This window comes from Oncorhynchus gorbuscha, linkage group LG10 (assembly GCF_021184085.1).
Source record: "Oncorhynchus gorbuscha isolate QuinsamMale2020 ecotype Even-year linkage group LG10, OgorEven_v1.0, whole genome shotgun sequence".
Classification (NCBI taxonomy): domain Eukaryota; kingdom Metazoa; phylum Chordata; class Actinopteri; order Salmoniformes; family Salmonidae; genus Oncorhynchus; species Oncorhynchus gorbuscha.
In genome coordinates this window covers 95110260-95127967 of record NC_060182.1, presented here as the reverse complement: position 1 = coordinate 95127967, position 17708 = coordinate 95110260, and the positions used below count along the sequence as shown (strand labels likewise).

At 43.1% G+C, this 17708-nt stretch overlaps 1 protein-coding gene across 1 annotated transcript in view; it reads left to right on the top strand.

Moving 5' to 3' along the window:
* Positions 1-17272, top strand: part of LOC124045365 (DDB1- and CUL4-associated factor 5-like) — a 49474-nt gene extending 32202 nt beyond the window's left edge. The window contains exons 7-8 of the mRNA XM_046364662.1: positions 15656-15722; positions 16810-17272. Of these exons, the coding sequence (XP_046220618.1) occupies positions 15656-15722; positions 16810-16949 (207 nt within the window). The 3' untranslated portion in view covers positions 16950-17272. The remainder of the gene's footprint in view (positions 1-15655; positions 15723-16809) is intronic.
* Positions 17273-17708: the final 436 nt, after the last annotated feature.

Below are 17708 nucleotides of genomic sequence, written 5' to 3'. Positions count from 1 at the left end.
GGTGATGTTAGTAGATAATGACCCCGGTGATGTTAGTAGATAATGACCCCGGTGATGTTAGTAGATAATGACCCCGGTGATGTTAGTAGATAATGACCCCGGTGATGTTAGTAGCTAATGACCCCGGTGATGTTAGTAGCTAATGACCCCGGTGATGTTAGTAGATAATGACCCCGGTGATGTTAGTAGATAATGACCCCGGTGATGTCACTAGTTAGTAGATAATGACCCCAGTGATGTTAGTAGATAATGACCCCAGTGATGTCACTAGTTAGTAGATAATGACCCCAGTGATGTCACTAGTTAGTAGATAATGACCCCAGTGATGTTAGTAGATAATGACCCCAGTGATGTTAGTAGATAATGACCCCAGTGATGTTAGTAGATAATGACCCCAGTGATGTCACTAGTTAGTAGATAATGACCCCAGTGATGTCACTAGTTAGTAGATAATGACCCCAGTGATGTTAGTAGATAATGACCCCAGTGATGTTAGTAGATAATGACCCCAGTGATGTTAGTAGATAATGACCCCGGTGATGTTAGTAGATAATGACCCCGGTGATGTCAGTAGATAATGACCCCGGTGATGTCAGTAGATAATGACCCCGGTGATGTTAGTAGATAATGACCCCAGTGATGTCAGTAGATAATGACCCCGGTGATGTCACTAGTTAGTAGATAATGACCCCGGTGATGTCACTAGTTAGTAGATAATGACCCCGGTGATGTTAGTAGATAATGACCCCGGTGATGTTAGTAGATAATGACCCCGGTGATGTTAGTAGATAATGACCCCGTGATGTTAGTAGATAATGACCCCGGTGATGTTAGTAGATAATGACCCCGGTGATGTTAGTAGATAATGACCCCGGTGATGTTAGTAGATAATGACCCCGGTGATGTTAGTAGATAATGACCCCGGTGATGTTAGTAGCTAATGACCCCGGTGATGTTAGTAGCTAATGACCCCGGTGATGTTAGTAGATAATGACCCCGGTGATGTTAGTAGATAATGACCCCGGTGATGTCACTAGTTAGTAGATAATGACCCCAGTGATGTTAGTAGATAATGACCCCAGTGATGTCACTAGTTAGTAGATAATGACCCCAGTGATGTCACTAGTTAGTAGATAATGACCCCAGTGATGTTAGTAGATAATGACCCCAGTGATGTTAGTAGATAATGACCCCAGTGATGTTAGTAGATAATGACCCCAGTGATGTCACTAGTTAGTAGATAATGACCCCAGTGATGTCACTAGTTAGTAGATAATGACCCCAGTGATGTTAGTAGATAATGACCCCAGTGATGTTAGTAGATAATGACCCCAGTGATGTTAGTAGATAATGACCCCAGTGATGTCACTAGTTAGTAGATAATGACCCCAGTGATGTCACTAGTTAGTAGATAATGACCCCAGTGATGTCACTAGTTAGTAGATAATGACCCCAGTGATGTCACTAGTTAGTAGATAATGACCCCAGTGATGTCACTAGATAATGACCCCAGTGATGTCAGTAGATAATGACCCCGGTGATGTCAGTAGATAATGACCCCGGTGATGTTAGTAGATAATGACCCCAGTGATGTCACTAGTTAGTAGATAATGACCCCAGTGATGTCACTAGTTAGTAGATAATGACCCCAGTGATGTTAGTAGATAATGACCCCAGTGATGTCACTAGTTAGTAGATAATGACCCCAGTGATGTTAGTAGATAATGACCCCAGTGATGTTAGTAGATAATGACCCCAGTGATGTTAGTAGATAATGACCCCAGTGATGTCACTAGTTAGTAGATAATGACCCCAGTGATGTCACTAGTTAGTAGATAATGACCCCAGTGATGTCACTAGTTAGTAGATAATGACCCCAGTGATGTCACTAGTTAGTAGATAATGACCCCAGTGATGTCACTAGTTAGTAGATAATGACCCCAGTGATGTCACTAGTTAGTAGATAATGACCCCAGTGATGTCACTAGTTAGTAGATAATGACCCCAGTGATGTCACTAGTTAGTAGATAATGACCCCAGTGATGTCACTAGTTAGTAGATAATGACCCCAGTGATGTCACTAGTTAGTAGATAATGACCCCAGTGATGTCACTAGTTAGTAGATAATGACCCCAGTGATGTCACTAGTTAGTAGATAATGACCCCAGTGATGTCACTAGTTAGTAGATAATGACCCCAGTGATGTTAGTAGATAATGACCCCAGTGATGTTAGTAGATAATGACCCCAGTGATGTTAGTAGATAATGACCCCGGTGATGTTAGTAGATAATGACCCCGGTGATGTTAGTAGATAATGACCCCGGTGATGTTAGTAGATAATGACCCCAGTGATGTCACTAGTTAGTAGATAATGACCCCAGTGATGTCACTAGTTAGTAGATAATGACCCCAGTGATGTTAGTAGATAATGACCCCAGTGATGTTAGTAGATAATGACCCCGGTGATGTTAGTAGATAATGACCCCAGTGATGTTAGTAGATAATGACCCCAGTGATGTCACTAGTTAGTAGATAATGACCCCAGTGATGTCACTAGTTAGTAGATAATGACCCCAGTGATGTTAGTAGATAATGACCCCAGTGATGTTAGTAGATAATGACCCCAGTGATGTTAGTAGATAATGACCCCAGTGATGTTAGTAGATAATGACCCCAGTGATGTTAGTAGATAATGACCCCAGTGATGTCACTAGTTAGTAGATAATGACCCCAGTGATGTTAGTAGATGATGACCCCAGTGATGTTAGTAAATAATGACCCCGGTGATGTCACTAGTTAGTAGATAATGACCCCGGTGATGTCACTAGTTAGTAGATAATGACCCCAGTGATGTCACTAGTTAGTAGATCATGACCCCAGTGATGTCACTAGATAATGACCCCAGTGATGTCACTAGTTAGTAGATAATGACCCCAGTGATGTCACTAGTTAGTAGATCATGACCCCAGTGATGTCACTAGTTAGTAGATAATGACCCCAGTGATGTCACTAGTTAGTAGATAATGACCCCAGTGATGTCACTAGTTAGTAGATAATGACCCCAGTGATGTCACTAGATAATGACCCCAGTGATGTCACTAGTTAGTAGATAATGACCCCGGTGATGTTAGTAGATAATGACCCCGGTGATGTTAGTAGATAATGACCCCGGTGATGTCACTAGTTAGTAGATAATGACCCCGGTGATGTCACTAGTTAGTAGATAATGACCCCGGTGATGTCACTAGTTAGTAGATAATGACCCCGGTGATGTCACTAGTTAGTAGATAATGACCCCGGTGATGTTAGTAGATAATGACCCCGGTGATGTTAGTAGATAATGACCCCGGTGATGTTAGTAGATAATGACCCCGGTGATGTCAGTAGATAATGACCCCGGTGATGTCACTAGTTAGTAGATAATGACCCCAGTGATGTCACTAGTTAGTAGATAATGACCCCAGTGATGTCACTAGTTAGTAGATAATGACCCCAGTGATGTTAGTAGATAATGACCCCGGTGATGTCACTAGTTAGTAGATAATGACCCCGGTGATGTTAGTAGATAATGACCCCGGTGATGTTAGTAGATAATGACCCCGGTGATGTTAGTAGATAATGACCCCGGTGATGTTAGTAGATAATGACCCCGGTGATGTTAGTAGATAATGACCCCGGTGATGTTAGTAGATAATGACCCCGGTGATGTTAGTAGATAATGACCCCGGTGATGTCACTAGTTAGTAGATAATGACCCCGGTGATGTCACTAGTTAGTAGATAATGACCCCAGTGATGTTAGTAGATAATAACCCCAGTGATGTCACTAGTTAGTAGATAATGACCCCAGTGATGTTAGTAGATAATGACCCCGGTGATGTTAGTAGATAATGACCCCGGTGATGTTAGTAGATAATGACCCCGGTGATGTTAGTAGATAATGACCCCAGTGATGTTAGTAGATAATGACCCCGGTGATGTTAGTAGATAATGACCCCGGTGATGTTAGTAGATAATGACCCCGGTGATGTTAGTAGATAATGACCCCGGTGATGTCACTAGTTAGTAGATAATGACCCCGGTGATGTTAGTAGATAATGACCCCGGTGATGTTAGTAGATAATGACCCCGGTGATGTTAGTAGATAATGACCCCGGTGATGTTAGTAGATAATGACCCCGGTGATGTTAGTAGATAATGACCCCGGTGATGTCACTAGTTAGTAGATAATGACCCCAGTGATGTTAGTAGATAATAACCCCAGTGATGTCACTAGTTAGTAGATAATGACCCCAGTGATGTCACTAGTTAGTAGATAATGACCCCAGTGATGTTAGTAGATAATGATCCCGGTGATGTTAGTAGATAATGACCCCGGTGATGTTAGTAGATAATGACCCCGGTGATGTTAGTAGATAATGACCCCGGTGATGTTAGTAGATAATGACCCCGGTGATGTTAGTAGATAATGACCCCGGTGATGTTAGTAGATAATGACCCCGGTGATGTCACTAGTTAGTAGATAATGACCCCAGTGATGTCACCAGTTAGTAGATAATGACCCCAGTGATGTTAGTAGATAATGACCCCAGTGATGTTAGTAGATAATAACCCCAGTGATGTCACTAGTTAGTAGATAATGACCCCAGTGATGTCACTAGTTAGTAGATAATGACCCCAGTGATGTTAGTAGATAATGACCCGGTGATGTTAGTAGATAATGACCCCAGTGATGTTAGTAGATAATGACCCCAGTGATGTTAGTAGATAATGACCCGGTGATGTTAGTAGATAATGACCCGGTGATGTTAGTAGATAATGACCCCGGTGATGTTAGTAGATAATGACCCGGTGATGTTAGTAGATAATGACCCCAGTGATGTCACTAGTTAGTAGATAATGACCCCGGTGATGTTAGTAGATAATGACCCGGTGATGTTAGTAGATAATGACCCGGTGATGTTAGTAGATAATGACCCCGGTGATGTTAGTAGATAATGACCCGGTGATGTTAGTAGATAATGACCCCGTGATGTTAGTAGATAATAACCCCAGTGATGTCACTAGTTAGTAGATAATGACCCCAGTGATGTCACTAGTTAGTAGATAATGACCCCAGTGATGTTAGTAGATAATGACCCCGGTGATGTTAGTAGATAATGACCCCGGTGATGTTAGTAGATAATGACCCGGTGATGTTAGTAGATAATGACCCCGGTGATGTTAGTAGATAATGACCCCGGTGATGTTAGTAGATAATGACCCCGGTGATGTTAGTAGATAATGACCCCGGTGATGTTAGTAGATAATGACCCCGGTGATGTTAGTAGATAATGACCCCGGTGATGTTAGTAGATAATGACCCCAGTGATGTCACTAGTTAGTAGATAATGACCCCAGTGATGTTAGTAGATAATAACCCCAGTGATGTCACTAGTTAGTAGATTATGACCCCAGTGATGTCACTAGTTAGTAGATAATGACCCCAGTGATGTTAGTAGATAATGACCCCGGTGATGTTAGTAGATAATGACCCCGGTGATGTTAGTAGATAATGACCCGGTGATGTTAGTAGATAATGACCCGGTGATGTTAGTAGATAATGACCCCGGTGATGTTAGTAGATAATGACCCCGGTGATGTTAGTAGATAATGACCCCGGTGATGTTAGTAGATAATGACCCCGGTGATGTTAGTAGATAATGACCCGGTGATGTTAGTAGATAATGACCCGGTGATGTTAGTAGATAATGACCCGGTGATGTTAGTAGATAATGACCCCGGTGATGTTAGTAGATAATGACCCCGGTGATGTTAGTAGATAATGACCCCGGTGATGTTAGTAGATAATGACCCCGGTGATGTTAGTAGATAATGACCCCGGTGATGTTAGTAGATAATGACCCCGGTGATGTTAGTAGATAATGACCCCGGTGATGTCACTAGTTAGTAGATACTGACCCCGGTGATGTCACTAGTTAGTAGATAATGACCCCAGTGATGTTAGTAGATAATGACCCCAGTGATGTTAGTAGATAATGACCCCAGTGATGTTAGTAGATAATGACCCCAGTGATGTTAGTAGATAATGACCCCAGTGATGTTAGTAGATAATGACCCCAGTGATGTTAGTAGATAATGACCCCAGTGATGTCACTAGTTAGTAGATAATGACCCCAGTGATGTCACTAGTTAGTAGATAATGACCCCAGTGATGTTAGTAGATAATGACCCCAGTGATGTTAGTAGATAATGACCCCAGTGATGTTAGTAGATAATGACCCCAGTGATGTTAGTAGATAATGACCCCAGTGATGTTAGTAGATAATGACCCCAGTGATGTTAGTAGATAATGACCCCAGTGATGTCACTAGTTAGTAGATAATGACCCCAGTGATGTTAGTAAATAATGACCCCGGTGATGTCACTAGTTAGTAGATAATGACCCCAGTGATGTCACTAGTTAGTAGATCATGACCCCAGTGATGTCACTAGATAATGACCCCAGTGATGTCACTAGTTAGTAGATAATGACCCCAGTGATGTCACTAGTTAGTAGATCATGACCCCAGTGATGTCACTAGTTAGTAGATAATGACCCCAGTGATGTCACTAGTTAGTAGATAATGACCCCAGTGATGTCACTAGTTAGTAGATCATGACCCCAGTGATGTCACTAGATAATGACCCCAGTGATGTCACTAGTTAGTAGATAATGACCCCGGTGATGTTAGTAGATAATGACCCCGGTGATGTTAGTAGATAATGACCCCGGTGATGTTAGTAGATAATGACCCCGGTGATGTCACTAGTTAGTAGATAATGACCCCGGTGATGTCACTAGTTAGTAGATAATGACCCCGGTGATGTTAGTAGATAATGACCCCGGTGATGTTAGTAGATAATGACCCCGGTGATGTTAGTAGATAATGACCCCGGTGATGTTAGTAGATAATGACCCCGGTGATGTCAGTAGATAATGACCCCGGTGATGTCACTAGTTAGTAGATAATGACCCCAGTGATGTCACTAGTTAGTAGATAATGACCCCAGCGATGTCACTAGTTAGTAGATAATGACCCCAGTGATGTTAGTAGATAATGACCCCAGTGATGTTAGTAGATAATGACCCCAGTGATGTTAGTAGATAATGACCCCAGTGATGTTAGTAGATAATGACCCCAGTGATGTTAGTAGATAATGACCCCAGTGATGTCACTAGTTAGTAGATAATGACCCCAGTGATGTCACTAGTTAGTAGATAATGACCCCAGTGATGTCACTAGTTAGTAGATAATGACCCCAGTGATGTCACTAGTTAGTAGATAATGACCCCAGTGATGTCACTAGATAATGACCCCAGTGATGTTAGTAGATAATGACCCCAGTGATGTCACTAGTTAGTAGATAATGACCCCGGTGATGTCAGTAGATAATGACCCCAGTGATGTCACTAGTTAGTAGATAATGACCCCGGTGATGTCAGTAGATAATGACCCCAGTGATGTCACTAGTTAGTAGATAATGACCCGGTGATGTTAGTAGATAATGACCCCGGTGATGTTAGTAGATAATGACCCCAGTGATGTTAGTAGATAATGACCCCAGTGATGTCAGTAGTTAGTAGATAATGACCCCGGTGATGTCAGTAGATAATGACCCCAGTGATGTCAGTAGATAATGACCCCAGTGATGTTAGTAGATAATGACCCCAGTGATGTCACTAGTTAGTAGATAATGACCCCGGTGATGTCACTAGTTAGTAGATAATGACCCCAGTGATGTCACTAGTTAGTAGATAATGACCCCGGTGATGTCAGTAGATAATGACCCCAGTGATGTCAGTAGATAATGACCCCAGTGATGTTAGTAGATAATGACCCCAGTGATGTCACTAGTTAGTAGATAATGATGTCAGTAGATAATGACCCTGATGATGTTAGTAGATAATGACCCGGTGATGTTAGTAGATAATGACCCCGGTGATGTCAGTAGATAATGACCCCGGTGATGTTAGTAGATAATGACCCCGGTGATGTTAGTAGATAATGACCCCGGTGATGTCAGTAGATAATGACCCCGGTGATGTCAGTAGATAATGACCCCGGTGATGTTAGTAGATAATGACCCCAGTGATGTCAGTAGATAATGACCCCGGTGATGTCACTAGTTAGTAGATAATGACCCCGGTGATGTCACTAGTTAGTAGATAATGACCCCGGTGATGTTAGTAGATAATGACCCCGGTGATGTTAGTAGATAATGACCCCGGTGATGTTAGTAGATAATGACCCCGGTGATGTTAGTAGATAATGACCCCGGTGATGTTAGTAGATAATGACCCCGGTGATGTTAGTAGATAATGACCCCGGTGATGTTAGTAGATAATGACCCCGGTGATGTTAGTAGATAATGACCCCGGTGATGTTAGTAGATAATGACCCCGGTGATGTTAGTAGATAATGACCCCGGTGATGTTAGTAGATAATGACCCCGGTGATGTTAGTAGCTAATGACCCCGGTGATGTTAGTAGATAATGACCCCGGTGATGTTAGTAGATAATGACCCCGGTGATGTTAGTAGATAATGACCCCAGTGATGTTAGTAGATAATGACCCCAGTGATGTCACTAGTTAGTAGATAATGACCCCAGTGATGTCACTAGTTAGTAGATAATGACCCCAGTGATGTCACTAGTTAGTAGATAATGACCCCAGTGATGTCACTAGTTAGTAGATAATGACCCCAGTGATGTCACTAGTTAGTAGATAATGACCCCAGTGATGTCACTAGTTAGTAGATAATGACCCCAGTGATGTTAGTAGATAATGACCCCAGTGATGTCACCAGTTAGTAGATAATGACCCCAGTGATGTTAGTAGATAATGACCCCAGTGATGTTAGTAGATAATGACCCCAGTGATGTCACTAGTTAGTAGATAATGACCCCAGTGATGTCACTAGTTAGTAGATAATGACCCCAGTGATGTCACTAGTTAGTAGATAATGACCCCAGTGATGTCACTAGTTAGTAGATAATGACCCCAGTGATGTTAGTAGATAATGACCCCAGTGATGTCAGTAGATAATGACCCCGGTGATGTTAGTAGATAATGACCCCAGTGATGTTAGTAGATAATGACCCCAGTGATGTCAGTAGATAATGACCCCGGTGATGTTAGTAGATAATGACCCCGGTGATGTTAGTAGATAATGACCCCAGTGATGTCACTAGTTAGTAGATAATGACCCCAGTGATGTCACTAGTTAGTAGATAATGACCCCAGTGATGTTAGTAGATAATGACCCCAGTGATGTCACTAGTTAGTAGATAATGACCCCAGTGATGTCACTAGTTAGTAGATAATGACCCCAGTGATGTTAGTAGATAATGACCCCAGTGATGTTAGTAGATAATGACCCCAGTGATGTCACTAGTTAGTAGATAATGACCCCAGTGATGTTAGTAGATAATGACCCCAGTGATGTTAGTAGATAATGACCCCAGTGATGTTAGTAGATAATGACCCCAGTGATGTCACTAGTTAGTAGATAATGACCCCAGTGATGTCACTAGTTAGTAGATAATGACCCCAGTGATGTCACTAGTTAGTAGATAATGACCCCAGTGATGTTAGTAGATAATGACCCCAGTGATGTTAGTAGATAATGACCCCAGTGATGTTAGTAGATAATGACCCCAGTGATGTTAGTAGATAATGACCCCAGTGATGTTAGTAGATAATGACCCCAGTGATGTCACTAGTTAGTAGATAATGACCCCAGTGATGTTAGTAGATGATGACCCCAGTGATGTTAGTAAATAATGACCCCGGTGATGTCACTAGTTAGTAGATAATGACCCCGGTGATGTCACTAGTTAGTAGATAATGACCCCAGTGATGTCACTAGTTAGTAGATCATGACCCCAGTGATGTCACTAGATAATGACCCCAGTGATGTCACTAGTTAGTAGATAATGACCCCAGTGATGTCACTAGTTAGTAGATCATGACCCCAGTGATGTCACTAGTTAGTAGATAATGACCCCAGTGATGTCACTAGTTAGTAGATAATGACCCCAGTGATGTCACTAGTTAGTAGATCATGACCCCAGTGATGTCACTAGATAATGACCCCAGTGATGTCACTAGTTAGTAGATAATGACCCCGGTGATGTTAGTAGATAATGACCCCGGTGATGTTAGTAGATAATGACCCCGGTGATATCACTAGTTAGTAGATAATGACCCCGGTGATGTCACTAGTTAGTAGATAATGACCCCGGTGATGTCACTAGTTAGTAGATAATGACCCCGGTGATGTCACTAGTTAGTAGATAATGACCCCGGTGATGTTAGTAGATAATGACCCCGGTGATGTTAGTAGATAATGACCCCGGTGATGTTAGTAGATAATGACCCCGGTGATGTCAGTAGATAATGACCCCGGTGATGTCACTAGTTAGTAGATAATGACCCCAGTGATGTCACTAGTTAGTAGATAATGACCCCAGTGATGTCACTAGTTAGTAGATAATGACCCCAGTGATGTTAGTAGATAATGACCCCAGTGATGTTAGTAGATAATGACCCCAGTGATGTTAGTAGATAATGACCCCAGTGATGTTAGTAGATAATGACCCCAGTGATGTTAGTAGATAATGACCCCAGTGATGTTAGTAGATAATGACCCCAGTGATGTCACTAGTTAGTAGATAATGACCCCAGTGATGTCACTAGTTAGTAGATAATGACCCCAGTGATGTCACTAGTTAGTAGATAATGACCCCAGTGATGTCACTAGATAATGACCCCAGTGATGTTAGTAGATAATGACCCCAGTGATGTCACTAGTTAGTAGATAATGACCCCGGTGATGTCAGTAGATAATGACCCCAGTGATGTCACTAGTTAGTAGATAATGACCCCGGTGATGTCAGTAGATAATGACCCCAGTGATGTCACTAGTTAGTAGATAATGACCCCGGTGATGTTAGTAGATAATGACCCCGGTGATGTTAGTAGATAATGACCCCAGTGATGTTAGTAGATAATGACCCCAGTGATGTCAGTAGTTAGTAGATAATGACCCCGGTGATGTCAGTAGATAATGACCCCAGTGATGTCAGTAGATAATGACCCCAGTGATGTCAGTAGATAATGACCCCAGTGATGTTAGTAGATAATGACCCCAGTGATGTCACTAGTTAGTAGATAATGACCCCGGTGATGTCACTAGTTAGTAGATAATGACCCCGGTGATGTCACTAGTTAGTAGATAATGACCCCGGTGATGTCAGTAGATAATGACCCCAGTGATGTCAGTAGATAATGACCCCAGTGATGTTAGTAGATAATGACCCCAGTGATGTCACTAGTTAGTAGATAATGACCCCGGTGATGTCAGTAGATAATGACCCGGTGATGTTAGTAGATAATGACCCCGGTGATGTTAGTAGATAATGACCCCGGTGATGTCAGTAGATAATGACCCGGTGATGTCAGTAGATAATGACCCGGTGATGTTAGTAGATAATGACCCCAGTGATGTCAGTAGATAATGACCCGGTGATGTCACTAGTTAGTAGATAATGACCCGGTGATGTCACTAGTTAGTAGATAATGACCCCGGTGATGTTAGTAGATAATGACCCCGGTGATGTTAGTAGATAATGACCCCGGTGATGTTAGTAGATAATGACCCGGTGATGTTAGTAGATAATGACCCCGGTGATGTTAGTAGATAATGACCCGGTGATGTTAGTAGATAATGACCCGGTGATGTTAGTAGATAATGACCCGGTGATGTTAGTAGATAATGACCCGGTGATGTTAGTAGCTAATGACCCGGTGATGTTAGTAGATAATGACCCGGTGATGTTAGTAGATAATGACCCGGTGATGTTAGTAGATAATGACCCCAGTGATGTCACTAGTTAGTAGATAATGACCCCAGTGATGTTAGTAGATAATGACCCCAGTGATGTCACTAGTTAGTAGATAATGACCCCAGTGATGTCACTAGTTAGTAGATAATGACCCCAGTGATGTTAGTAGATAATGACCCCAGTGATGTTAGTAGATAATGACCCCAGTGATGTTAGTAGATAATGACCCCAGTGATGTCACTAGTTAGTAGATAATGACCCCAGTGATGTCACTAGTTAGTAGATAATGACCCCAGTGATGTTAGTAGATAATGACCCCAGTGATGTTAGTAGATAATGACCCCAGTGATGTTAGTAGATAATGACCCCAGTGATGTCACTAGTTAGTAGATAATGACCCCAGTGATGTCACTAGTTAGTAGATAATGACCCCAGTGATGTCACTAGTTAGTAGATAATGACCCCAGTGATGTCACTAGTTAGTAGATAATGACCCCAGTGATGTCACTAGTTAGTAGATAATGACCCCAGTGATGTCACTAGTTAGTAGATAATGACCCCAGTGATGTCACTAGTTAGTAGATAATGACCCCAGTGATGTCACTAGTTAGTAGATAATGACCCCAGTGATGTCACTAGTTAGTAGATAATGACCCCAGTGATGTCACTAGTTAGTAGATAATGACCCCAGTGATGTCACTAGTTAGTAGATAATGACCCCAGTGATGTCACTAGTTAGTAGATAATGACCCCAGTGATGTCACTAGTTAGTAGATAATGACCCCAGTGATGTTAGTAGATAATGACCCCAGTGATGTTAGTAGATAATGACCCCAGTGATGTTAGTAGATAATGACCCCGGTGATGTTAGTAGATAATGACCCCGGTGATGTTAGTAGATAATGACCCCGGTGATGTTAGTAGATAATGACCCCAGTGTTGGTAGAGCATGGCGCTTGTAACGCCAGGGTAGTGGGTTCGATCCCCGGGACCACCCATACGTAGAATGTATGCACACATGACTGTAAGTCGCTTTGGATAAAAGCGTCTGCTAAATGGCATATATTATTATTATTATATGTCACTAGTTAGTAGATAATGACCCCAGTGATGTCACTAGTTAGTAGATAATGACCCCAGTGATGTTAGTAGATAATGACCCCAGTGATGTTAGTAGATAATGACCCCGGTGATGTTAGTAGATAATGACCCCGGTGATGTTAGTAGATAATGACCCCGGTGATGTTAGTAGATAATGACCCCGGTGATGTTAGTAGATAATGACCCCGGTGATGTTAGTAGATAATGACCCCGGTGATGTTAGTAGATAATGACCCCGGTGATGTTAGTAGATAATGACCCCGGTGATGTTAGTAGATAATGACCCCGGTGATGTTAGTAGATAATGACCCCGGTGATGTCACTAGTTAGTAGATAATGACCCCGGTGATGTCACTAGTTAGTAGATAATGACCCCAGTGATGTTAGTAGATAATGACCCCAGTGATGTCACTAGTTAGTAGATAATGACCCCAGTGATGTCACTAGTTAGTAGATAATGACCCCAGTGATGTTAGTAGATAATGACCCCAGTGATGTCACTAGTTAGTAGATAATGACCGCAGTGATGTCACTAGTTAGTAGATAATGACCCCAGTGATGTTAGTAGATAATGACCCCGGTGATGTCAGTAGATAATGATCCCGGTGATGTTAGTAGATAATGACCCCGGTGATGTCACTAGTTAGTAGATAATGACCCCAGTGATGTCACTAGTTAGTAGATAATGACCGCAGTGATGTCACTAGTTAGTAGATAATGACCCCAGTGATGTCACTAGTTAGTAGATAATGACCGCAGTGATGTCACTAGTTAGTAGATAATGACCCCAGTGATGTTAGTAGATAATGACCCCAGTGATGTTAGTAGATAATGACCCCGGTGATGTCAGTAGATAATGACCCCGGTGATGTCAGTAGATAATGACCCCAGTGATGTTAGTAGATAATGACCCCAGTGATGTCACTAGTTAGTAGATAATGACCCCAGTGATGTCACTAGTTAGTAGATAATGACCCCGGTGATGTTAGTAGATAATGACCCCAGTGATGTTAGTAGATAATGACCCCGGTGATGTCAGTAGATAATGACCCCGGTGATGTCAGTAGATAATGACCCCAGTGATGTTAGTAGATAATGACCCCAGTGATGTCACTAGTTAGTAGATAATGACCCCAGTGATGTCACTAGTTAGTAGATAATGACCCCAGTGATGTTAGTAGATGATGACCCCAGTGAGGTTAGTAGATAATGACCCCAGTGAGGTTAGTAGATAATGACCCCGGTGATGTCACTAGTTAGTAGATAATGACCCCAGTGATGTTAGTAGATAATGACCCCAGTGATGTTAGTAGATAATGACCCCGGTGATGTCACTAGTTAGTAGATAATGACCCCGGTGATGTCACTAGTTAGTAGATAATGACCCCGGTGATGTCACTAGTTAGTAGATAATGACCCCAGTGATGTTAGTAGATAATGACCCCAGTGATGTTAGTAGATAATGACCCCGGTGATGTCAGTAGATAATGACCCCAGTGATGTCACTAGTTAGTAGATAATGACCCCAGTGATGTCACTAGTTAGTAGATAATGACCCCAGTGATGTTAGTAGATAATGACCCCAGTGATGTCACCAGTTAGTAGATAATGACCCCAGTGATGTTAGTAGATAATGACCCCAGTGATGTCACTAGTTAGTAGATAATGACCCCAGTGATGTCACTAGTTAGTAGATAATGACCCCGGTGATGTCACTAGTTAGCAGATAATGACCCCAGTGATGTCACCAGTTAGTAGATAATGACCCCAGTGATGTTAGTAGATAATGATCCCGGTGATGTCACTAGTTAGTAGATAATGACCCCAGTGAGTGAGTGAGTGAGACAAGTAGCGCCCTGTTCCCTCCCATAGCTCACTACCCTGGTCCAAAGTAGTGCACTATATCTGGTATAGGTTGCCATTTGAGGAGCAGTCTTTGGATCATTCTGGATCATTCTTCTCTTCTGGCTTCATTGGCTCGGCTCCTCGTTGCCTGGCAACAGACACCACACATATTTCTGCTCAGTGTGTTTTTTGGAGAAGTGTACACCTCGTCTCAAATTCTATCTTCCCTCGGAGAAGAGATTTGTCATAAATTCTTCTGTCTCCGTATTGTAACCGCGCTGCCTTTTTTGCTGTTTCTACAACTGGATCCTTGGAAGTTAAAAATAAATAAATAAATGTAAAAACGGCAATTATTTTCCCCTTGAAGGATTTAGGCTCGTATTCATAAAGCGTTGAAGAGTGCTGATCTAGGATCAGATCTCGTCTGTGTACTCTTTTTTTTCATTATGATCTAAAATACAAACCTAAACTGATCCTAGATCAGCCGTCTTACTCGGGAGGCTCTTCAAAATGGACTGGCCGTAATATTTTAAAGTTTATATGTTCCCTGACTATCTTCTTAAACTTTTTGGTTTGGAGGATTAATTGTTGATAACAAAGCTTCTCTTTTTTTTCTTTTGCTGGTATCAACAGAAACTGAGAACATCGTGTAATAGTTATAGAGGACGTTGTCTTACAATGAGTCCCAAATCCAACCCTATTCCCTATGTCGTCCACTATTTTTGTCAGCAGGGCTCTGGACTAAAGTGCACTACATAGGGAATAGGGTGGCATTTTGGAGATACCTCTATGTTAATCTCTCTGTTGTCTTCCTCCAGTACGTCTTGTCTGGATCAGATGACTTCAACCTTTACATGTGGAGAATCCCCAAGGATCCTGAAGCAGGTGTGTGTGTGTGTGTGTGTGTGTGTGTGTGTGTGTGTGTGTGTGTGTGTGTGTTTCAATCTTATATGTGTAAATAGCTACGTTTCTGTATAATTTGTGACAGATGAAACAATATGCAAATTTCCCCACCAGCGAGGTGGGGAAACTTTATTTTGTGGATAAAAGGCTTTGCGTGATAACTTCGTCCCCATAAAAATGACTTTTGCTGTTATATTCTCATGTTAAATGGGTTTCCATGACATTTTAAACTCTACCGATGGTTTTGCGTTTTATAGAGTGAAATGTGTCCTCTGGCCGACGGAGACAGTGAAATGTGCCCTCTGGCCGACGGAGACAGTGAAATGTGCCCTCTGGCTGACGGAGACAGTGAAATGTGCCCTCTGGCCGACGGAGACAGTGAAATGTGCCCTCTGGCCGACGGAGACAGTGAAATGTGCCCTCTGGCCGACGGAGACAGTGAAATGTGCCCTCTGGCCGACGGAGACAGTCAAATGTGCCCTCTGGCCGACGGAGACAGTCAAATGTGCCCTCTGGCCGACGGAGACAGTCAAATGTGCCCTCTGGCCGACGGAGACAGTCAAATGTGCCCTCTGGCCGACGGAGACAGTGAAATGTGCCCTCTGGCCGACAGCTCACAGAGCCAGTGTGGGTGTGGGTGTGGAGGACCAGACCAACTCTAACCACTAGGCCCCGAGTCGTAGCTGGAGGACCAGACCAACTCTCTAACCACTAGGCCCCGAGTCGTAGCTGGAGGACCAGACCAACTCTCTAACCACTAGGCCCCGAGTCGTAGCGGGAGGACCAGACCAACTCTCTAACCACTAGGCCCCGAGTCGTAGCTGGAGGACCGGACAACATATCGTCGCATGACTCAAAGTTTACTTCAATATGACGTTTATTATATCAATATTTGCGTATAATACGTTTTACCGGACACAAACAGATCCCTCCACGTCGAACTAACACGTGTCTTGTCGAACATTTCATGTTTCAGTCGTTTTCTTTATACGTCGGGTAATTCATCCTCGTGAAATGTTTGGATGGAAACGTGGTTACAGATGACGCGTCCGTCTCTCTCCCTTCCCAGGAGGCCCGGGGCGTGTGGTCAATGGAGCGTCCATGGTCCTGAAGGGTCACCGGTCCATCGTGAACCAAGTCCGGTTCAACCCCAGCACCAATATGATCTGCTCCTCCGGGGTCGAGAAGGTCATCAAGGTCAGTAGTTAAGTCGTAGATGTATTATTTTTGATTTTTGATTTATTTTATTTTAATAATCATTCAGATCACAGGTCGTGGGTGGGCGTATGACTTGATACAATGATTTGGTTCATCAGTGGTTCATGAAATCATCAGTGACATATCCCACATCATGAACATCAATTGATTACATCGTCGTGATTTTAAAGTTCATCAGTTCGGTTGTTTGAGTACTTTTAAAAAATGCACAGAATCTTGAAGGTAATTGTTCTTTGCAAGAAAAGGAGAAACCGCCTGGGTGCTCACCGTGCCATCAGAATCATTATCTCAGCCCCTCCTAAACCCTCTGAAAGAGTAACGGTACTAACGCATTCCTCACTTGGTGGTTTACCATCCTGTATGACTCTCAGGTCTTCTGTCATGATAACTCACTGTCCCTCATGAATCACAGGGCCTGAGGTGAAGACAGACGACTCGTCTCCTTCGCCATCTGTCCCTTTTTGACAAGCTTGTCGAAGGAAGATGTCGGTTCATCATCATAACGCTCTCTCCCGCAGCGGCTCTAGGTCCCCTCTCCCGCAGCGGCTCTAGGTCCCCTCTCCCGCAGCGGCTCTAGGTCCCCTCTCCCGCAGCGGCTCTAGGTCCCCTCTCCCGCAGCGGCTCTAGGTCCCCTCTCCCGCTCAGCGGCTCTAGGTCCCTCTCCCCTCTCCCGCAGCGGCTAGGTCCCCTCCGCAGCGGCTCTAGGTCCCCTCTCCCGCAGCGGCTCTAGGTCCCCTCTCCCGCAGCGGC